At 34.7% G+C, this 25,828-nt stretch overlaps 1 protein-coding gene across 1 annotated transcript; it reads left to right on the top strand.

Moving 5' to 3' along the window:
• The first annotated feature begins 6,226 nt into the window (after positions 1-6,226).
• Positions 6,227-23,394, top strand: LOC117336249 (homeobox protein DBX1-A-like). Its single transcript, XM_033896723.1, has 4 exons — positions 6,227-6,931; positions 9,358-9,546; positions 18,255-18,454; positions 20,583-23,394. The coding sequence occupies exons 1-4, from the start codon at positions 6,619-6,621 to the stop codon at positions 20,871-20,873; spliced, it is 993 nt and encodes a 330-aa protein (XP_033752614.1). The 5' UTR covers positions 6,227-6,618; the 3' UTR covers positions 20,874-23,394.
• Positions 23,395-25,828: the final 2,434 nt, after the last annotated feature.

The raw sequence follows: 25,828 nt of genomic DNA, 5'->3' as shown, positions 1-25,828 counted from the left end.
TTCATAATTTATATGGTTTACGTGGTAAAACCTCGCTTCTTGATTCTGGTGATATGCCCTCTTGTGTACCAATGTTTGTACTCAATAAATATTGTACAATATCGCAAATATGCTTAATATTTTTTTCCTTTAGTGTTTTTCCGAATGGTCTGTGCCACACAATTATGACCCCTACTGATTGGTGGTGTCCGGTAATTAATGGTCATTTGTGGTCATTCGTATATGTAATGTATTTTACCACCATACAGGTCAGGAACGAATCATAACCACGTGATCCCTTATATAAACTAGCCACATATGACCACTTTTAGATCCACCTTCGTCTAAAAGTGTATCTAGCTGTGCATATCTGAGATGGTAAGGACAGGATTCGATGTCCGAACTACGTTACTACTAATATGTTGTCTCTACACTATATATGCTGTGGGTGTTGTGTCTGTATATAGTTTATTTTGTTCGTTTGTATGCACTGTACTGATGAACCAAATGGTTTAAAGTAATAAAGAACTAAAATGAACTGTTAGAGCAGAGGGGGACTAGACGACAACATTTGAACATGTCTAGTGAATCTATAGCCCGAGTTTTCCAGGGCCAGAGAAAACTCAGGCTAGTGAATCTATAGCGTTGGAGGAAAAATACATTTAGCTATAAAAGATATATGTTTTATATATATATGTTTTATATATATTTGTTGCATTCATATAGCAAAAGCTGTCTATAACAGCCAGATAGAAGGTGACAATGGGACTTTTTTTTAGATATACCACGCATGTATATCCAATATACATCACCCCCCCCCCCACCCCCCCCACCCCCCCCCCCACCCCCCCCCACCCCCACCCCACACACACACACACACCTACCACCCACCCCCACCCCCACCCCCTCCACCGATATATATACCCGGCATCCCACGTTATATTCATGGAAATGCGATTATGTCAGTTGAAATAACTTGTTCCAAGTCCGTTTGAAATTATCTTACAATATTTTACATATGTTTAAATAAACACTCTTATATCCCGTATTATCATACATGTATATTCTTATATTAAACGAATAAGATTTGCGATATATCCTCACAAAACATCGTCTTTTTAACTCATATGCCTTTATAATGTGCAATGAAAAAACGCATGAAACTTTCTTTTACTTTGAATGTTACGAACATTGCGAGTTTGGTAGGTGAAAATCGGTATAAATATTGTTAATGGTGAATTGGCGTGAAATAATCGCGAGTATCTCCTCATTTACGATAGGGTAGTGAAACCAAAACAATGTCAGATATTATCTTATTTTATGTATTCACCCGGGGAGTTGTTTCCCTGAAAGAATATCGTATATGTAGGCCCGATGACGTTAATATAGCACGTGCATAGTCATACATCACATATTATCTATGTAGTTTGTTCAAACTTGATCAATACCCCACACTCTATACCGCGATCCCCAGAATCGGTGTTGTATTCACGTTGATTTTGTACAATTTTTCGGCATAGCCGTATAATTTTCTTTTGGCGCCGGATATGACGCGACAGGTGGCGTTACTGGTCAAGATGAAGTATGTGATTGGTCAAGGTAGCGGTAAATGCAAAATGCAGAAATACAGTAAAGACGAAACAAAATTAAGATTGAATGCAAGCTGAATAAGTGGATGTATGTATTCAAATGACACATTAATGAAATTATATTCCTGATTCATATATGCAGTCTTATTATCACCAAAAATGATTCAAACTGATATAATTTTGTTATCCGTGCTGAAACTGCGCATTTATTAATTAGTTGGTTAATTTATTTCACCAGCAGTTGTACATTATAACCACCAGCATTAAAACTATGCCGTTTATCTTTTTCAAAGATATTTCTTGTTTATAAATAAATCTTTCGCGTGTTGTAGACAAACTGGTATGTCCGAGACTAACAGCACACACGATGCTTGATGTTAGTATATCAATGTATTCCACCACATCTACACAGTCCGGTGTAGCCATTTTTAAACGCTAAAGAAATATGATAATTACCGGAACATGATGCGTGTAGAGGGAAAATGTCTACAGATTTGTCCGCATCATGCGTTAGAAAAATTCTCCCGATTTCTTTATTATCACTATAATTAGTGTATTTCAGTGTCGCAAGGGATTTTATTTAAAACGTTTGAGTGGTACATGTACAACAGTTCATAATCCTGGCTCCAAAGTCGTGTGTGAATGACGTCGAAGATTTACAACTCCCGTGGGTCTGCTCCTTTGCAGAAATGTTTTTTGCTTTGATTTTTTTAAATCTAACATTCATTTAATTGTGATCAATTGCAGTCAGACATATATTTAATTATACAAGAGAATTCAGTCACATGCACATAGTATTTATGTAAATCCGCCTCCTGACCTTAATACAATGTCTGTATACATTGTAACTACGGATCCGTACTGACAATACTACACGATAACACAACAATATCACTTCTACTTCTCTGATCAATCGATTATTACTTAGCGGTAAGTACGATGACAATAAAACAGTTTAAATTCTTTGGCCATACTGATGGCACCGGCGTCTGCTTCTGGTAAGTATTTATAGAAAACAATGTTAAAGAGGCTTACCCGCAGACGGACCGGTAAACGGCACATCTCCGATCACTGAATAAACTTCAGTACACGTTTCTATGTGACAAAATTAGAGGCTTTCCGACTTTATTTCTTGAAAACATTTACAGAATATGTATTTAAAAGACGTTTTAAAACTCAACCTGAGAGGGAAATGTATGGAATATAACGGCAAATCTTCGTTGTAAATCGCCGCAGCCTTTGAAGTTATCACTGTGCGGCACTGTGCACGTGCTTGTTTCTTTGATGTGTCAATCAAATTAGACTCCACTTTATAGCGGGGACTTATTGCGGGTTGCGATTAAATAAATAATATTTAAAAAATGAGGTCTTAATATCACTTTTCAGCGTTTTATAAGCAAAATAAAATGAAAAACTCAACAATTCCAACAATCTCTCATGTGTAAAAAATCTTTTTCTATTAGCCAATTTTCTGATCTCTCTGCGGGCAAGCCTCTTTAAACACTTGATGATATAGTAGGAGTAGGGACTAATATTTGTTTCTATAAATACTAACTAGATCACAGGGGCAGTGTGTGTGTGTGTGTGTGTGGGTTTGGGGGGGGGGGGGGGGGGGGGGGACACATACATGTTATCCTAACCCAACAGTTTGTAAATACATATAATACTGTTATATAGACATGTGCTGTCTCCGTGCCTGGTGTTGGCGAGGCAACACGATTAAAGTGTAGGTTGTTGAAATGATGTTTGGTTTTCTGTGATTTACAAGTAATGGGGTTAGGACGGGTTGGGGTAGGGAGTTGCGTAACTGCTCCACCGTACCTCCTCACTATAGAGGTAAAAAAGTGTCAAAGTTACTGGTTTGTTTGTGGGGGTTCCTAGCTGTGGCATCGAAGTCGGATCCACCCGCCATTCAGTCGGCAAAAGACTATTTTCATTAAAAAAAATATTTAACACCATTTTCAAGTACATGGTTGCTTTTTCATTTGTCTCCCGTTATATAATTACAAATTACCACAGAGTTATCCCCCTTCAAAACACAACAAAGCCCAAATCATGGCACGTGTACAAAATGTACTTTAGTGGGCTTATTGTCGAAACGGTTAGCACAGACGAAACACATATACGTGTACAATGCCACTGTAGGTAACGAACTTAGTAAATTATTACAATTTTAACAATCAATCAATTCTGAATAACCGCAAAACATTATATAAGGGGCATCTAAACAGAGAATCCAGCCAAAACAGTTGATATTTTACAAGGCTATAAATCCCTACTAGGGTGCAATTAAATAGAAGTAACTTGATAAAATTTTGATATGTAACATGTAAAACTGTGGGCCTTGCTGTTGGCATTTAATTTGTTCAGTTGTTTGCAAATTTCAACAAAACATGAGAAAAATGCATGTTTCAGGGGGACATAATTAACTCATTTGTATCGCATTTATTGCGCAAAACAGCTATGTCGTTTTGTTCACAAGAGTCTAAAGCACAAAATATGAGCATTGGTTTGACTAGATTTGGCTTTATGATATGTATTAACACAGATTTTATTTTGACCTTGAAATGCAAATGGCGGTTGTGAATGATATCACACAATTATGGCATATAAGAAGGTATTTCAAACGCCAAAAATGCACTTATTAGATACTATCAAGAACTCTAGACATGGTAGGAAGACCGTTTTTAGGAAAAATTGTTCATCCGTTCAGTTTGAGGTAAAAGCTATATATTTCCAAAAAAGGTCCAAAACGCACCAGTTTGACAATTTGTCTTAAAAAGGTCATTCTTACTATAATCAGATGTCTTAAAAGTATGATATAGGAGCATTTTTAATGGCTGAAATGCCTCCCTTTATGCCATAATCCACAGCCGCCATTTGCATTTCAAGGTCAAAACAAAATATGTGTTTATACCTACATAAAGTCATATCTGGTCAAACAAAGGCTCCTACCCTGTGCTATAGACACGTGTGAGTATGACAGCTGGGCTATTTTTCAGTTTTAGTTATTTTTGTGACTTAGAATTATTCCATGCTACAACTTACCACAAAGTAGCTCTATAGAAGAAATTGTTAGCATCTACAACAAATTATTTGTGATTTTAAGACACTACATGTCCAAACAAACATTTTGGTATATTATATGACTATTTTTGTGCAAGTTTTAAGATATTTATACGTGTTTGAAATTCAACATTATTCTGCTATATAGATGACCTTTAAGCAAATAAAGATCAATGTTAGTTCTTTACTTTGAAATAAAGCACTTGTTTTAAATTTATTTTAAGATGTTATTTATTCAGGGTTATGTAAAATCTTACCAGTCTGGGTAAAACATTAGGTCATTATGTATGTAGTACTTTTATTTCCAATGTGTTTGGGCAAGTTTAGACACAGTACTTACAGAACGTACGGTTTATCACCTGTCACTTACAAAACAGAAGTAGGTGTTTCTTATTAAAAAACAACTTGGTACGTTAGACCGACACCTCGGCAAACAGGTGGTCCCCTCCGTCCCGGGGGTATGATCACGTGATTAATGCTCGGTACAAACATCACGCTGTCATCGTTAAGGTAACAGGTGAAGTGATATTTCTGGATTGTCCATTATAGCGATAATTGATGGATTGTGAATGTACGTAGTGTATGACATTTAATACCAGGTGTATTATAACTACGATCAACACCTTTTTTATGTGACACTGTCACAACTTTACGATTGTCAGAACACAGTAAGAGAAATTCCCAACACTTCTGGCTTACCTACTTATATAATTGTATGTACTTTTTTTTATACATATAATGACGTCTGAAAATTTAAATCAAGTTCCCGTATGTCAGAAGATAGTTTGCTATAAATTGCAATTAGAATATGCATACTTTTTGTGAAAAATGTAATTGGACCAACATTACATTTCCATAAAGTATTTTTTTAATCTGATTGGACAAAAACGAGTTGTTGTTGTTGTTGTTTGTTTAACGTTGTTTCCTAGCACTTTTACAATAGTAACAGATTGTGTCGTTCGATTGCATACCAAACACGTATTACCAAAGACTGGTATATACATTCGTACGTGATACATCATTTGTTGCAAACCTTTGTTGTTTTTTTTTTTTTTTTTTCATTTTAATTTACTCATCCTCATTACGAAGATATATATAAAAAAAAAACGATGGTATCTTAAGCGTGTCTATCTGCATCACTTCTTTACAGTTCGGCCGTAACAAGCTTAATATAAGTGTAATTGTGTGTGTATTTGTTGTCATTTAACCTTTCCGTTCTTGTGATTAGCTGCATTTAAACCTCTATTATCCCCTTAACGATCATCGATCATCGATCATACTGCGTTTGAAATACCAATTAGAGCTCTATGCGGTCGGTCTGTCACATACATCAACGGCAGCTTGAGGGGGAAAGTGGGCGTGTCCTTCAACCTATACTGGGCGGGGCCTATTTGAGGGCGGGCGGAGAGCTATTGCAAGAAATCAGTAATTGGCAGCTTTCTGGTCGCTTAACCGTCTCTATCGATTTCTAGACTAATCCCTTTGCCTATTTATTGATATTCAATTGGCTAATTTAGTCATGTGACATATCCTTTTTATCACATTACTTCCGATACAGAATATACAGCCTTAAATGGACAGAAGATAGCTACTATATTCATGATCGGTTATAATTGCGTCTCGTGTCCCAAAAGTCAACACTTTCAATAATTTCTTTAGAGGGAGCTGACGATTATTTGATGTGATAAGATTTATACTATTACTACACGTTATCAAAACATGGATCTACTGCAGACATTTGTAACGTTTTATCTGGCATCTGGACTGAGATTCGAGAGGTAATTACTCAATGGACATTAATTAATGGAATGATTGCAATACCAACTACTTTTCATATTTATATCATATTGTACGTACTCTAATAGAAAAACGTATGAAATTGTGACGTGCAAAAGCTATTGTTAAAATTTTACATCTTACGATCGCTGAAACCTGGGGTACCTTGTCTGTTAAACTGACACAAACTGTTCAACACACCCTAAAGATGTTTCCAAATATGATCAGCCCGTCTCCTCTTTACCACACGTTTTTCCGGACGGCACATTTAGCAGGACAGCCAAATGCTACGGCTGCCTCAGCTTCTTTTCTCGTGGAAAATCTTTTAAGAGACAGAGGACATGCCCTATTATCAAGAAATGGACCCGGGGGAACGGGAATGGTTCCCCACCCTGGGACAGGACAGAATCAGGACGAACACATCGCCACCTCGTCAATAAGTGGTCAAAACCCGACCCCGTACCTAAAGTTTGGTGTAAACGCTATTCTAGGAGCTGGAGGTGACCAAACGGCGAAAATCAGTAAGTCAATAACTTGTTTTTAGTAATAATTATAATTTCGGCTAATAAGCATAAATATGTACAACTAATTATAAAATACTAATTTGTTGAAGTGGTTCAGGGTAAACAGACATATAGATGAGAATGGACAACCTTGAAAATTGATATCAGCTTAGTCCATGTTATTGGTAAAATAAAATTAACATGTCGATATGTAGTTAACAATTTGTAACAATAAACAAAAACTCTGACTGTTTTATTAATTAACAGTTATACTATTAATAAGCTAGCAGACTTTTCATGTATGAACAATGAAGTGTAGTTGGGTACAGCTAATTAATACACTGATAAATGTTTTTAACTTTTATTATCATTTAATGTATCGATAAACGTGTACTTGTTTTGGGCATTTAGTTAATTCTTTATACATTTTTGTACATGAATCTTAACGAGTAACTATGTATCAGTGACATTGTTATCACTATATATTCTAAAGTGGTTATCAACACACGGCATTCATTAATAATAGATGGACAAATAAGAATCATTTTTAACATATGTTGTTAATGAGTTATCAACACGTACCGTGTATTCATTAATAAGTTTTCGGCAAATATCGTATACGAGTTAGCAACATATATCATTAGTGGATTATCAGTAAGTATCCTTTACGAGTTAGCAACATATACCATTAATGAGTTATCAGTAAGTATCATTTACGAGTTAGCAACATATATCATTAATGGGTTATCAGTAAATATCATTTACGAGTTAGCAACATATATCATTAATGGGTTATAGGCAAATATCGTGTACGAGTTAACAACATATACCGTTAATGAGTTATCAGTAAGTATCATTTACGAGTTAGCAACATATATCATTAATGAGTTATCAACTTATCAGTAAATATCCTTTACGAGTTAGCAACATATATAATTAATGGGTTATCAGTAAATATCCTTTACGAGTTAGCAACATATATCATTAATGGGTTATCAGTAAATATCCTTTACGAGTTAGCAACATATATCATTAATGGGTTATCAGTAAATATCATTTACGAGTTAGCAACATATATCATTAATGAGTTATAGGCAAATATCGTGTACGAGTTAACAACATATACCGTTAATGAGTTATCAGTAAGTATCATTTACGAGTTAGCAACATATATCATTAATGAGTTATCAGTAAATATCCTTTACGAGTTCGCAACATATATCATTAATGAGTTATAGGCAAATATCGTGTGCGAGTTAACAACATATACCGTTAATGAGTTATCAGTAAGTATCATTTACGAGTTAGCAACATATATCATTAATGAGTTATCAGTAAATATCCTTTACGAGTTCGCAACATATATCATTAATGAGTTATAGGCAAATATCGTGTGCGAGTTAACAACATATACCGTTAATGAGTTATCAGTAAGTATCATTTACGAGTTAGCAACATATATCATTAATGAGTTATCAACTTATCAGTAAATATCCTTTACGAGTTAGCAACATATATCATTAATGGGTTATCAGTAAATATCCTTTACGAGTTAACAACATATATCATTAATGGGTTATCAGTAAATATCATTTACGAGTTAGCAACATATATCATTAATGAGTTATAGGCAAATATCGTTTACGAGTTCGGAACATATATAATTGACGATTTATCAATTTATATTCACATTAAGATCATTAGGTACATGTATTTGATATATCAAAAAACTCAAATAAAGAAGCACACGTTAAAACTACACAAATAAAATCGTTGTATTGAATGTAAAGGATGTATATTGAATGAAATAAAGTTGATACTAAATCAGTTTACCGACAAAATAATACGTGAATCAAAATAGCTCGGATAGTTTTAATACGATTGTTATGTACGACAGACTACGTCGGTACATAAAACAAATCACCAATAGATTATTTGTCATGTTTTATATTTCTAAAATAGAGAACTATTAATGACATGTATTGTTGGGGTTCGTGATTCTCGTTAAATAACCGACAATATAGTGTCAGGGAAGCTGAAGGTTTTGTCAATGTCGTGTGACATCTTTGCGTTATAATCGACGAGAGACATACGTTCTCGACAATAGACAAAATCAAAGGTATTCCTCGTTCTAAAACATTTCCCAAAGTTCCCAAATTTTATTACGATAACTTAACTTTGCCAACAAGATTTTAAATTTCACGGCATCCCATGAACATGTATAGATGCTTATTGTCGAGGCAATCAGTATGCCTATTAAAATATGAATCGAGTATTTTCATGCATATCGTTTGAACAAAATAATCAAATTTGAACACAAAATATTTCACCTGAATATCTATGTCTATTGTAAATTAATTATTGTCATTATTACTGTGTCTGTAGCGGCACGACTCTATATTTTGTTAGGTGTTGGATTGTAAGTCGTTATTCTAATTTGACAGGTGATAAGACACCGCTTACTCCAGGAATGGTAAGCAGCCCGGGCTCTGCCTCCACCACCTCCCATTCTACGTGCGTGAAAAGTTCGGGGTACGGCGGTCAACACTTCGGCTGTCAAGGATGTTCTGTACGCCACCCGTCCGTGTATGACAATCATTTCTCCGGGTTTCTGAGGCATCCCTACCTCACTGGTGAGTTACAAAGATAAAACTGCATCTTGTTATTATTAATCGCTCATAATGGGCGATTTTAAGGCTATGCTGGGGCTAAGGAGGGGGCGTGAGGAAGGGGGAGGGGCACAGGTTTCCAAATAAAGCATGTGTAAACATTTATTGACAGAAAATGTGAACATTTTATTCTTTGCGTGCCAGGTGTTGCATGCCTCTCAAATAATGTTTTTTTTTCCTGTCATTAATATAATATTCTTTATATGTGTGAAAATCATTAAGGCAATAGATTTCACTAAACGTTACCTTTAACACCGAGAATAGATAAAAATGTGTTATTTAAATTAACACGTGTACAATTACCACTGTCTGTCACATCGAAATGTTATTTTCACAGAGAATCGTTAGGAAGAGAATGATAAATTACATGTACAGCTGATTAGTGAACTGTCACTACAACGCGTGCATTAAAAATGGTGGTCAGATTTTTAATATGTTCTGTAATAGATTTTACGTCCAAGTAAAATAAACCGAACGGTGTACTATGTGTAAACTAAGGAGGCATTTATTTTTACAAAATCTTATGAATAATTGAAGGATTATCAAATTTTTGAATGCATGGAAGACTTTTAATATTTTAGTTTTTTTTTTGCTGGAAGCACAAGAAACAATGTCAATGTTGATCTTCTGTTTGTTTGGTGTGATCTTTTTTGTTTTGATATTGTTTGTCGCGTTTTATTGATTTGCTAATTTATTTCTAGCGTCATAAATATAAAACACGCCATTTTTGTTTATTCTGTTACAAGCATTGTAACACATTTTCCATTATACAAGAACGTGGTAATATTTACATATGCGGCTATCTGATAGTAAAGGTTTAAAACTTGGGTAGAAATTTGACAAAACAGATTCATAACTTATAACTGCAATAACCCATTGACCGCGCCAGGGGTGGACATGGCGTTAAAAACACAAACAAGCTCAGTTGTCTATATCAAATACATTTATTTTCAAAAATATTAAAAACATTCTGTGGATGCTTGCAACCAAACAAGTTTTGATATCAGTTAATAATACTTGTAGTTAAAACGAAACATAATTTTGAGTTTTTCTTTAATTATCTGACATGCGTTTTAAAATGATTAAAGACATTTCATGTTGAACGCAACAGAGTCTTGAACATATTTTCATGGAGATATAACCCATTCACATTATTCTTGTTATCTTCTTAATTTCACATCAGTTCCTCCTTAGTATCCGAGCTATCCAGTCGAGTTGTCTCCCCTGCTTTCCAACAGCTGTTCACATGTAAATCGCTGCTATGATTTATCTTTTTTCGTGTTTAAATGAGAAATTCAATAAATGCTTCCGCCGGTAACGAACAATTATTAATAATCGTATAATTAATTCATAGCCCTGACTTGATAGTTTATTTCCGTAAAGGTATATTTGATTATGTAAATTTCCAGGTAACATCTTACTGGGTATTCAATTCCCAGCCAGGGACACGTTTGTCCTTACGATTAACATGTTGTTTAATCAATGCCCGTCTCACATGTTAAAGGATAGTTATCCTAAAGAATGAATTTCGGGAAAAGTCTCATTTGTTCTTTCTTCGCGAGTACTCAAAAGGTTAAAGAAACAAGCTAACTAGAAGCGATGGTGTCAACGAATTAAGTCCCTCTTCCAGTTCCGATTTCGGCAAAATTCCAAAGAATATTGACTTATACAATCATTACATATATACACGAACTTTCGTCAGTGACTTTCGGTACCATTCATATTTTCTTGATTAGGTAAACGAGTTTAACACACTGTTTGTAAATCAAATGTTTGTTTTCTTCATTTTGCGATTTAACAACGACGAAATACCTCGAAAGAGGTACAAATCAACAACTAATGATTTCTAGATCTATAAAAAATAGGTAAAAATGACTAAGGAAGACACATGTGAAATATTCTATTAATCTTATTCCTAACTTTGAGTACAGTGTATATCATTTTTGTTTAACTTTGTGTAGTCAGTAGTTGTACCGGACTGAATTAGTGACTTTGTGTTGTCAGTAGTTGTACCAGACTGTATTAGTGACTTTGTGATGTCAGTAGTTGTACCGGACTGTATTAGTAACTTTGTGTTGTCAGTAGTTGTACCAAACTGTATTAGTGACTTTGTGTTGTCAGTAGTTGTACCGGTCTGTATTAGTGACTTTGTGTTGTCAGTAGTTGTACCGGACTGTATTAGTGACTTTGTGTTGTCAGTAGTTGTACCGGACTGTATTAGTGACTTTGTGTTGTCAGTAGTTGTACCAAACTGTATTAGTAACTTTGTGTTGTCAGTAGTTGTACCGGACTGTATTAGTGACTTTGTGTTGTCAGTAGTTGTACCAGACTGTATTAGTAACTTTGTGTTGTCAGTAGTTGTACCGGACTGTATTAGTGACTTTGTGTTGTCAGTAGTTGTACCGGACTGAATTAGTGACTTTGTGTTGTCAGTAGTTGTACCAGACTGTATTAGTGACTTTGTGATGTCAGTAGTTGTACCGGACTGTATTAGTAACTTTGTGTTGTCAGTAGTTGTACCAAACTGTATAAGTGACTTTGTGTTGTCAGTAGTTGTACCGGTCTGTATTAGTGACTTTGTGTTGTCAGTAGTTGTACCAAACTGTATTAGTAACTTTGTGTTGTCAGTAGTTGTACCGGACTGTATTAGTGACTTTGTGTTGTCAGTAGTTGTACCAAACTGTATTAGTGACTTTGTGTTGTCAGTAGTTGTACCGGACTGTATTAGTGACTTTGTGTTGTCAGTAGTTGTATCGGACTGTATTAGTGACTTTGTGTTGTCAGTAGTTGTACCAGACTGTATTAGTGACTTTGTGTTGTCAGTAGTTGTACCAGACTGTATCAGTGACTTTGTGTTGTCAGTAGTTGTACCGGACTGTATTAGTAACTTTGTGTTGTCAGTAGTTGTACCGGACTGTATTAGTGACTTTGTGTTGTCAGTAGTTGTACCGGACTGTATTAGTGACTTTGTGTTGTCAGTAGTTGTACCGGACTGTATTAGTGACTTTGTGTTGTCAGTAGTTGTACCGGACTGTATTAGTGACTTTGTGTTGTCAGTAGTTGTACCGGAATGTATTAGTAACTTTGTGTTGTCAGTAGTTGTGTTGTAAGTAAGTTGTTTATATCGCGTTTGTATTTGCGTCGATCCAATAAATCCGAGGGATTATAATTTATTGTTATAATGTAGCATCGTCTTTCCATCTGACGGTACGTCCATTCGCTTGTCTTTTACTCAGTTATACCTCTCGATAGGGGGCCACAGTGGCCGAGTGGTAAAGATGTCCCGACACTTTAACACTAGTCCTCCACCTCTGGGTTGCGAGTTCGAAACCTACGTGGGGCAGTTGCCAGGTACTTACTGTAGGCCTGTGGTTTTTCTCCGGGTACTCCGGCTTTCCTCCACCTCCAAACCTGGCACGTCCTTAAATGACCCTGGCTGTTAATATGACGTTAAACAAAAACAAAAAAAATAAAAACTCTCGATATATACGTTATTTGTCGAGATTTTCGTTTTGATGTCAGTAAATGGATAAGTTACATTTTATTATTTACATATAAACTGTTTGGTATGTGATACTCGGTCTGGGTACAGATAGACACCCATCGTTAAGATCACATGTGTTGACCGCTAACATTTGTCCTGGTACTTGATCACTGGGTATTAACAAAGTGTCGTTAAAACCTTTTATGATCGTCCGGATTGAGACCTGTTTGGTTGAAGATGAGCAAATATGGGGTATCTATATCTCAATATGTCTCATTTTACCCATCGCCATTGCACCTTCATTAATGCAAATTACTCGTTCATGTATACACTTAACCAATGGTGTCTTTAATCACACGCTCGACGGTAATACTTCAAACAAGGGGGCGTGTCTACCAACGTTGTTTACACACGTATTAAGCTTATTGCTGCCACGCCCACTTTTACATGTATGTCTCTCTGCCTTGAGGAGTGTCCATCTTTACATATTAAAGACTAATTGAGGTCTCTTGTGAATCACTACTATGCTAAGTAGCTATAATAAAGCATTTCACCGCTAATGTATACATCGCGAACGTGTCAACGTCTGGTGGTTTATATAGGTCACTGCGACAATAAATTATTCGAATGAAGGTGATGGCAAGGTTTTGGAGCCGGAACGAATATCGTTAAATATTAACACATGCTTTATTGAAAAGTATAATACTTGGTGTTACATTGGCTGTGTTCTCCGCCGTCTTGCGCAAATGTAAATTGTTGTCATGTGTATGTATATTGTGATCCTATATGCTATTTGCATACGGAATAAAAAATAATTGAATTGAATTGAAAAAGATATCTGGCTGATGCAGCTAGAGACAAAAAGTCCATATCTCACATATCTTAAATGTACGGAAATTAAAGTCAGGTTTTAAACACAATTATGTTTATTAGAAACTTCAACGAGTAAACACGGTACGATGGACCAAACATTGCCACTGTAACAAGACTTTTTTCTTTACTAGGAAGGCGTTTGGTGCTGAAAAAATCAATTCACCTTGTTGAAATTATTTACAGTTTTAAAGTCCACGAAGAACAAATAATAGCTTGTCAATATTACTACAGACCACAACAGCTATAAACAACCTGCCAAAATCACAATAAGCGAGACATATATCATCAACGAGGATGGTAGACTTATTATTGGTATATAAATAATCAGTCACCTAATGCCGACAGTGCGGACAAGTAAATTGTCAAAATTTCGATGCAAAATGCGGCTTTGTCAAGCCGAAAATAAATTACAAAATATCACATTACAGACTTATAACATAAAAAATGTTACAGACACAAATCTAGTAGATTAACTACGGACAATATTGGTAGATTAACTACACATTTTATTGGTATATGATATATATACTACAAATTGAAAACAACAATATGATTTAATGTTTTATTCCAGTGGACATTATTTCACAAAAACTTAAATTTATAGAGAATTCCGGTTTGGCGATTGCAACAACCATATAATTTCAATATTTTGTAAGGAATCGATGTGAAACAATCAAATTACCTAAATACATTGTATCGCAGTGTCAAAGCTCGTTTGTTTTCTAAACAGTCTGTTAATATCACGTTTATACATTCTATTTTTTTCTCGTTTCATAGTAAATATGTTTGTGTCAGGAGCATACACATATACAGTATATATGATTTATGGAGAATATTTTAGTTTGGTATTTCGTATCTGTATTATATGTGATATTCAGCTGGAAACCATCCTAATTTTCTATTTATTTCATTTTAGAGTTTGAAAATGTCTGATCGAACAAAAGCGCGTGAATCAGTTACATAATCATTCTCTTCCTGTTCTCACGTCGTTACCTGTGACGAGACAGCGTAATCATTCTCCTCCTGTTCTCACGTCGTTACCTATGACGAGACAGCGTAATCATTCTCTTCCTGTTCTCACGTCGTTACCTATGACGAGACAGCGTAATCATTCTCCTCCTGTTCTCACGTCGTTACCTATGACGAGACAGCGGTTACCTATGACGAGACAGCGGTTACCTATGACGAGACAGCGGTTACCTATGACGAGACAGCGGTTACCTATGACGAGACAGCGGCTACCTATGACGAGACAGCGGTTACCTATGACGAGACAGCGGTTACCTATGACGAGACAGCGGTTACCTATGACGAGACAGCGGTTACCTGTGACGAGACAGCGGTTACCTATGACGAGACAGCGGTTACCTATGACGAGACAGCGGTTACCTGTGACGAGACAGCGGTTACCTATGACGAGACAGCGGTTACCTGTGACGAGACAGCGGTTACCTATGACGAGACAGCGTAATTTTGAATAGACTGCTCCACATAATTTGAGCGGTTTTCTTTTTCTTTTACGATATTGTTTTCGGGTGAGTGTTTCATTAAAGCTACAATGTATACTTCAAAGGTGTTGAAAATTAGCCATTTATTCTACATCTATTTCATTTGGATATGAACTGAAATAAGAGTACCGGTGTGATTAAAGAAATAAATTATCAGATCTACAAGTCATCAAAACAGATAATCCATCCGAAAGGCAGTCCACGAGACAAGGTGAACAGAACGTCTGATAAACCAACACAGAAAATCATTTCATGATAAATCATATTGTTTGCCTTTTTGGCAAGGAAGTATTTTGCTGATAATTTCTGCAAGAAAAATGAAAACTTCTTGGAGGTGTTCAAATTAGCCTAGTATTTGTACCTGATCCTAGCTTCATCACATCAGTGTACTGAAATAAACAAGCCTAGGACGATAGAATATTATTTTATTAATTAGGTCGTAATCCTGGGTAATGACGTAATGACTTTGTCTGTGGCAACAATACAACCTGGTGTCAAGGGCAGACATGTTGACCTGACGCTTACACAGTTAATAATGTTTGAACTTATTTATTACTAAAGTAATATAATTTTATATTGTGTTGTTTTAAAGTAAAAGTACCATCAATGATAATACAGAAGGCATACAGGTTTATAGAACCGCTAAATAAAAATTAATTAAGTTTTGTATTGTTTTACGCGCCATCGGCAATTTGTGTCATCAAATTAATTTTGTAACAGAAAAAGTAAAAGACAGATAATGGATAGCAAAGTGTGTCGTATTAATACAGCTGTTTCGTATTCTAGGTCATGATCAGTAATTCAAGAGGTTAACGGGCGGAACAAACAATTTCAGAATATTGAAATTTTTAATTTGGTATCTTTCGATATGTAAAATTTTGGAAGAGTATGCAATACACGTGTTTGTATATTACAATAGTACTGATACTATACCTCAAAATAGACTGTGGTCGGTCGGCACAATGACAATGACAATTGTTTATTCTTGTAAACAAAACAATGCAGATAATATGGATACAAATAAATGGATAACGGTATTACATGTTTAAAAAAGGTGGACGTCAGTATTGTGATTTAATTATCTCATCTACATCAACAATAGATTTAACCAATGAAAGAAGTTCATTTTGAGATACGGAATTGATTACAATGTTTGCGATTTTCATGCTTGGTCTTTCAAATCAATATGTAGACATATATTTCCGTCTGCTATTGAGTATAAGTTATTGATCAGTTAAATAGATAATGAAACTTGAAAAATATTTAAGGGTTAACTGTAATATTTTTTTTTACGTTATTGAGCAATAACACAAAAAACTGGGGTGTACTCTGAATAAACCGCGAAAATTATTCTGAATAGTTTTTGTCAATTTAACCCAAGGTCCAATAGTGGGGACTTCTTATATCTCTCCCGCCAGCCGCACAGGCGAAACAAATACTAGTATTCAATTCAATTTGTTTATTCAGTAAGCCTTACGGCTTATGAGATTCATAACATATAACATGATAATAATAGTATACCATTGATGCAGCAATTAACAGGAGAGTGACAAATATATATAAATATGCATTCGTCGCTTACAGTCTTATACGAACGACAAAGAACACTCCAGCGGTTTGTACCCGATATAGTTAGGATATTTGGAAAATACCGCATAACGACATTTCTAACGAAGTTCTTAGAGACTGGATACTTCCCACCGAAATCAGAATGGAAACGTAAAGTTAAACGGACAATCCGATATAAAGAGAACACAGAGCTAAAATACGTATGGACGACGACAGAGATTTTAGTATATACAGAGAAATACATGATACGTACAACGAACCGTATAGTCTACTTCGACTTGGAAAAACGAAAGATCAAATACAGTGTATTATGTATGTGCTAAAAATGCTGGTGTGTATTCCACACGATAAGATATGTGGTTCCTGTAACGAAGTATATGATGACGAAATAAAACATTTAGTCATGCGGTGTCAGTCTACAGTAATATATAGGGGAAACTACTTTGATACTATAAGGGACAGTTTTCCTATTGAACTTTACATACATTTGTCTGATTTACCTGAAGAACATATGTCGCATGTGTTGCTCGGGTAAGACGTCTGTTATACACGAGAACATTGACATTTCAGATGATATTCTGAAGGATCTAATGTATCTAGGAGTACGTTTCTTATGTATGTGTATCCCAACGCAGGTTGAACGTGTGATAATTTAGAACATGTACACGTATACCAAATACATGTAGTTATATACTTTGTGTTAAATGGCGACAAACAGAACTGTACAAATAGACATTCTACAAAAGATTTCTAATTCAGCCTTGATATATTAATTCAATATCGTCATACCATTTTATATAGATGTAGAAAGTTAAGTACTTAACTTGAAATAATCTTATAATGAAGATCACTAACACTGTACATGTACATATATGTAGCTAATTAGGTATAAAGTATAGATAAGTATTTTGAGAAACTTAAACGAAATGTATTATATGATTGAAATATTTCTTATATATATCTCAAATTTGAGGAATTTGATGATGTTGATGATGATTCCCCGATCGGACGTGACAAGGTTGGGGTCTTCCATCTTGGCCAACAAAAGTGTTTATTATAATTATATATAAGTATGTAATTGTTTTTTAAAAAGGTTTACATTTACCTAATAAATGCAGTATAGACTGAGAGCAGCAGGGCGCTATTGACAAACATATACATATACATATATACATGTAATTGTAAACGTGGAAATTTACGTGAAAACATTTAACCCGTTTTTTTCTTGCCTTTTCTAGCTCCCCCTCTCCTTCCGGTGCCCAACGCCTTTTCATTTCTGACGAATATGCGAGGAAAACCACGAAGAGGGATGCTAAGGAGAGCCGTATTCTCAGACATGCAGAGAAAGGGACTCGAGAAAATGTTCCAGAAGCAGAAATATATCAGCAAACCGGACAGAAAAAAACTAGCGGCAAAACTTGGACTTAAGGATTCACAGGTAAAAACAACGCTCACAATACAACCCACGCTTATCTTTACTGATGTATAGTCCAAGTTTACTGTAATTATTCGCAAAATAATACCGTCAAACACCGGCAGATATTGCTTAAACGATTACAGTTTACTTAAAAAATGTCGTGTTACACAACCAGAATATATCATTAGAAAAAAATGTTTTTTCATATAAACAAAACAAAAGAAAACGAAAAACGAAAACTGCAATAGCAATTTTAATTTTTTTATTTTCGATAAAAACGAAACAACATTATCAGCACAATAATGGATGGAATTATTATATATTTTTCAACAAATTCTTTAAAATGCATGTAGTTAACATGCTATCTTTCACAACACTTTGAAATAGATTGACTTTATAGACCGAATTATTGCCAACAATTATAGAATGACTGACTACGTATGTTAAAAATAAACCAAATTTCCTGCTTTACTGAGACAAACATACTAATCATTACAAAAAAGTTAATATTGATCCAAACGAAATCAATTAACATCTTAAATTAAAATCTGATGTAGCTGAATATGGATATTGGGTATTAAGAGATTTTTCTCTTTCTCTCGTTTATTTGCAATACTTTTTTTTAGTTTAACAGTAAATGTTCCATTCCTGTAACAGTTTTTTCTGTTCGTGTAAGCCCCCGTTAGACTTCCCACCGAACCCAAGTCCTGGTGCCCCGGTAATATGGAATGTTGTGACAACAATAAGCAATAACATTTATGTCACTTCCAGCTACAGTTGCTGTGAGGTTTATGAAATCAAAACCGTTAATTAATACTCATTTTGGCGCCGTGCCTTCGGTACGCATGTAATATAGTGTCAAGTACAGATGTTAGATATTGCCCTATAAGTGCCTTTAAGTTAAATAGAATAATTCTTCTTTTCGATCGAATGCTCTTGCAAATATTGTTTCGCAGTTTGGCGCATTTCCTTGTGCGACGCGAGACGGGGGTATACATTGAGATGTCGTTTGCGGGAGTTTGATTAGAACTATTTAACGAAACGGTGAATTCGTAAGCGATGGAGAACAAAATCGATGGTGAATATATCTTGCGGGGCAACCCGTCCTCGGTCGAGGAACAGCTGTGTCTGACGTGCCAAAGAGATAGCGAGTAATAAGAAAGCAAATTAAATACTTGGATAATGAAAATCGCCCGGTAATGGAGACTTCATTCTATTATCAATGCGACGACTGTGTTCATCTTAAGCAGCGATATATTCGTCGATATGACTGTTAAAGAGAGACAGTTCAATAGCATGTGTCGAGGGCGACCACTTTTCTCTGATATATTTCACATCCTTTTCATAAAACATCGCGTGTATTATTTGATTTCTTATAAAATGTGTTGGGTTATATGAGCAACCGATCGATCAGGATTTACAATGTAATAAGGATGTGATACAACAGCCATACGTGGCCAAACATAACATTTTTATACACTGATATTATTTGCATACCAAAATAAACATTTCGTGAAGTAGATACACAATCATACGGCTGATTTTATCTAAATAAGGAAAGCAAAACTCGACTAGGTGGTGGTGACGACTTCTCCATTACACTTTTGTTGTGTAAACAGTTAAAAGGGAATTTTTATTCTATTGATACAAATATATAAATCATTACGTCAGAAATTAAGAATTATTATACAATCATCAATAACTTGGAAGTGAAATCACAATTAATAGTAACGTCGCTGATAAGATGTGACATTCAATAATAATTACAAAATGAAAACATTTAATATTATTATATACATGTATGAAAATATTACATAATACACGTACCAGTAGTATGATAAAATTCACTGTGATTACACCAAGGATAAAGATAATTAAACATGGTCATATTATTTACTATTGTCAAAACTCGTACGCATAAACATCATTATACTGTAAATATAATTAAATATATACTTTCATATACATACGGGAAACACAGGTTACATTCTATATACATTCCAACGATTATTCACTGTAATAGATTTCAAATACATATATCAGTATATGTTAATTAATATAGTGTATATTGCTTCCACTTCGGTTTTTGTCACAGCAAGTAATTTTTGACATCGCAATTAGTCATTTTTCTTGATATATACTCTTGCAGGTGAAGATATGGTTTCAAAATAGACGTATGAAATGGAGGAATTCTAAGGAAAGAGAACTTTTATCATCTGGAGGTTCGCGAGACTCAACACTCACTGCCAAAGAGGAGACCGACTCTCAGTTTGACCAACCATCTAAAGACGATGACGACGACGACGATGATTTAATGCACGAAAGACTCCCTGATAACAACAGTGCTTTGGACTTATCATCTGAAATTCCAAAAAGAGAAGAAGGAAGCGATCCAGCAGATTCGTCAGATGACGATGATGATTTAATAGATGTGTCCTAACGATTTTTGTGTTTTCTGATAAAACATGAGGAAGAGAGACGCTATTCAATTCTCTATCGTGATGTTGTTTTTAAAAACACTATGCTAGTCCAATTCATCTTTACCTGTATAATAAATGTATCCATTGTTGAGGCATTGACTGTATTTTCCCAGACATCTCTGAAGACATTTGATGGTACTGAAGCACTAAGTATCCTGCTAATATTTATTGACTTCGAAAAGCGTGATGATTTCGTGGTTGTAATAGAAATCAAAACGGGCAACTAGTGGATACTTGTGATTTTGTGGTTATGAATATACGCATTAAGATTAATGACTCGCATTTGTTAACGAGATTAATTTGTCCTCGCCAAGATTAACTCTGTATGCTATTTTTTACTAGGTTAAAGCTACACTCGTCCTTCGTATTACAAATAAAGTTACCTATCGTAATACATATTTACCAATATGTACCACATCGTAATACGTATTACAAATAAAGTTACCTATCGTAATACATATCTACCAATATGTACCATATCGTAATACGTATTACAAAAAAAGTTACCTATCGTAATACATATTTACCAATATGTACCACATCGTAATACGTATTACAAATAAAGTTACCTATCGTAATACATATTTACCAATTAGGTACCATATCGTAATACGTATTACAAATAAAGTTACCTGTGGTAATAAGTATTCCAAATTGTTTTAACATATGGTCATACGCTTCACACATTAAGTTGATTATTATAATACATGCTACATACTAGATTACCTATTATGATGGTTATTATATTATAATCTACTACACATCGCTGTACATGTACCGGTGTTACCTACCATTTAACACTTTCTATGACATCCTTGTAACTACCACATGCCCATGACGTCATTAACGACCAGTTTGATTACTGATATCCAAACCTTAAGCTACAAATAAAACAGGTGATATCAAGTAACCATAGAATCAGTAAACCATTTATTTGTCTATCGTTCCGTAGGTAATTCTACATCATCTGTCGACGTTTGCAACGATAATTGTTTAAAATGTTATTTCGAAAATGTCTCCTCAATTTAGATTAAATTCTTATTGTGAGTCTGTTTTATTAAAACATTACAACGATGAATATATCAAAATTCTACACGTCATGGGTGACAAGAAGTAATGATGAAAATCCTCCTCTTTTAAAATAACAGAAATATCATTCTATATGTGTTTTGTAAACGAGAATGTTCTGAAAAGGAAACACAATGGGCAAGCTTACTTAGAGCATTCGGTCGGCTTTTCGTGTGCCAGGCCAGCGCAAATCGAGTAGACCTTTTTGTAACATTGCGTGACAATCCGCAACTTTCTGGTTATTTGATAATATCTGTTATACTTCATCGGGAACACGATCGTAAGTTTTAAGTTAGACATAGAAATGTAGGTATGAATTCAATTATGAAAAATGTTATGCAGAAATGTGGCTTTCAAAGAGATACTAGTACATGTATGTATCGGTTTCAGATATTATTTCATATATTATTTTATACAATTAATCGATATACGCATTTGGCAAACAACAAAAAACTTATTTGTATATTAATATTGTCACGATAATAAATTATCTATAATTTCATTTAAGCGTAATGTATTAATATTAATTAATTAACAAATGATCAATAACATTATTTGTGGTTTATAGGCGTTGTAGTGTGATATATTTCTATTGATACCACACATCTGTTGCATGTGTACATTCTGTTGGGGAAGCAAAAGGGTGGTATACAATAAAAATAGACTGTTATTGTATTTTAATTTATTAAGTGTGGTTCAATACCAAAGTGTGGTATTTAATCTAAATATGAAAATGACCATATATAACTAAACATATTAGGGTCATTATTTATATATGTATTGATAGTATAGGCGCGTGATAAAGCTGGCTTTAAGTACATGTATATAAAAAAAAAACTTCTGTAGGGGAAGACTGCTTAATTTGTACATACATATAAATCGTTATCCAAATCAATATCATCAGAATTAGAACAAAATGTCTTGAAAGTGCTGATTAAAATTACATGTATGACAGCAGATATTGTGATATATTTATACAGTGTGTATCTGGTTTAATAATGTCGCTTCATGTCTTATATAAAGAAAGTACTTATCTGTCTATACATGCTACCGAGATTAGGAAGGTTACGTAGCATCAAAAGGCTAGACGCGACATATAGAACAATTTTGTACATATTACCATTACGATAAGCTGTATATTTATGATGTAATAAAATTTCAGTTTATGCCGGGCAAGGTTTCTGTCCTGGATAGTTACTGAAGCCCTTCAGAATGATATCAATCACAGATACATCAAAATTAGTATGATCTTTACTCGAAATGATAACGTATTAATTATTTGCGACATAATGACAGTTATCTATAAAATTTCGGCGTTATGATGTTTGGTGTATGTTATTGCCGAGTGTCACGGCCCCAGTTAATATGTTACATTGTGACGTCAGAAATGCTATTAAATTCTTATTGAATCAATGCTTTCTTTTTGTTTTCATTGTTACAGGTAATATAACGAGAAATACGGCATCTTCAGATACAACACATGTAATATAGGTGTGATCTTATCATAATTTGTGTTAAATGCTTTATTAGAATGTTGACAAATTGTAAAAATAAAACCAATTCGATAACAACCACAATAAAACTGTCAATCAATATCTACCGAAACACATCATATATGGAGTATATCCTCACTTATATACATATTATCAATATCTATTGAAACACATCATATGTGGAGTACGCACCTATATACATAGTACATATCAATATTTCTTTTTTGTAATGGAATTCGTCGCTTTTACCTGGCTTTCACTGGTGACTCCCATGTGAACAAAATTCCACATTTCTGTTTTCGCAAACATGGTTAATACAATGTGGAATTGTCGGTGTAACTGGGGCATGATGGAGATAACAACTGTTTTACATGAGTGATCATTGAGGGTCTGTACTACAGAAAATATGTATTAATGTGACTCAACACACAATGTAATATAGTAGTTGATAACTTCCTCTGGGTCATACTTTGACCAAGAGTGTCCAGGAAGCAACAACAATAATTCAAACTAAGAATGAAAATGATATACCTGGTAGATCCCAAAGTGTGCAAGGGGAGTAGGTATTCATTATGGCATCCAAATGTCCGTCAATTCCATTGTATTTTGTGTGTCTTATTGTATTTTATGTCTGACATCGGTCATTTGAGTCATTTAGGGCCAAGTAGCAGCAGACTTAGAAGGACGTTCACAGAACGAAACACATCAAACACAAACTAAAATCGCTCAGATCAAACGAATTGGTTGCAAAAACATATTTTGTGGTATAATTCTCAAATAAGAACAAAAAAAAACACTTCTGCAGATTTAGTTGCCTCTTAGAACACGCCTTGAAAAACAGAAGGTAGTTTTTCTCCGCGTCTTCGCGGGTTTGTGATCTACGTACAAGTAATTACCTAGGACTGATCTTATCACATAAAGTGCTACTTAACATTGGTATATTTGAAGTTGAAATTTAATGATATTTTAAGTTCTTGATAAGCTTCTCACTGAGTAACTCCGGCTCAATTCTGGCCGAGTATGGGTCCTGAAAATCAATATTTTCTCACAGATTCCTTAAGTCATTGTTCATACCCTTTAAAGTAGTTCACATGCGTTTATTTGTAACGCATTTCTTCCAGGAAAAACTGGAAACCTGAATGGGGCCAATTTAAGGGTCGTTTTACGGTACCAGTTCACCGAAATCTCATGTCGCGAGCATATTGGCATCACAGTTCTTCAGATGACAAAAGTTCGGTACATTATATTGCCACAAGAATAGGCCGGTTGTTTCTTGTATCCATTTTAGAGCTAAGCATCAAGAGGGCGCATCAAGTACCATTTTAAATATTGGATGTCCCTAGTTGAGACTGATAGAAACACGTCTTCAGGTGATGAGCAATCAACTAAAGGTCACGTTATACGTACCGTTCACCAAGAAAATATTTTATAATGACATGCATGTATATACATTGAATTACGTTATCCGAAGAATATCCACCACGACTTCATGCGTTGATATCGATAAGAGACCTTAAAGTGTCTTCAAATGTAAACAAACATTGGTTAAACCTCTTAAAATTGCGAAATTTGTCGAACCCAGATCAAGCTGATGTTCAACACTTTCATTCTACGCTAAAATTTTAGTACACCCAAATAAGCATGCTTACGGTATTCCATACCTGTTGTAAAGTAACAGACAACAATGGAATGTTCCACAGGTGCTTAGGCATTGTCTTCCATTGTCAAAATGATGGCTAAGGGCTCCCTCCGGCAAATGGTAACACCGTATATCAATACTTATTTTAAGTATTTGTCCATACTCGTTTAAAGACATAAAAAGCAATACATTTAAATCCGATACGAATATTTCATATGGCGTTTAAAGTCAATGAAGTGAAAAACAAACATAACGTTAGTACACCATTGATTTTAAAACGTTATGGGGAAATTATTCTCGGCGATGTTTACAAATCCGATCAAAAAGGTAAGTGTGGCCACACAGCTCCTTTACTTCTCAATGTACTTTCAGGAACATACTAACTATCTTTGTTATTCAAGTAGCTAATTAAAGACACTTTTTCGGCTTCCTTAACATGACTTAAATTCCATAAGGTAGAATTCTCTCCACTTTCGGATATGATAAGTGTAGGTTTACTGCGGCGTTAAACAACGAACAATCTTGTTGTAAGTGATAACGGAATAAGACGAAATATTAAATTAGTAGCAAAGTACTGTGAATTGAAAAGAAAAACACAGGAAAATTTAAATGCCATTTTCAAACACTGCAATACAGCATTCCTCTGTAAATATAAGTATACAATCAATTATGAAATGTTGATATTAATTATTTATGCATGTGACAGTGTCGTATA

The sequence above is a fragment of the Pecten maximus genome, chromosome 10 (genome assembly GCF_902652985.1).
Source record: "Pecten maximus chromosome 10, xPecMax1.1, whole genome shotgun sequence".
In the NCBI taxonomy this organism is placed as follows: Eukaryota; Metazoa; Mollusca; class Bivalvia; order Pectinida; family Pectinidae; genus Pecten; species Pecten maximus.
This window is presented reverse-complemented; position numbering and strand designations above follow the sequence as displayed.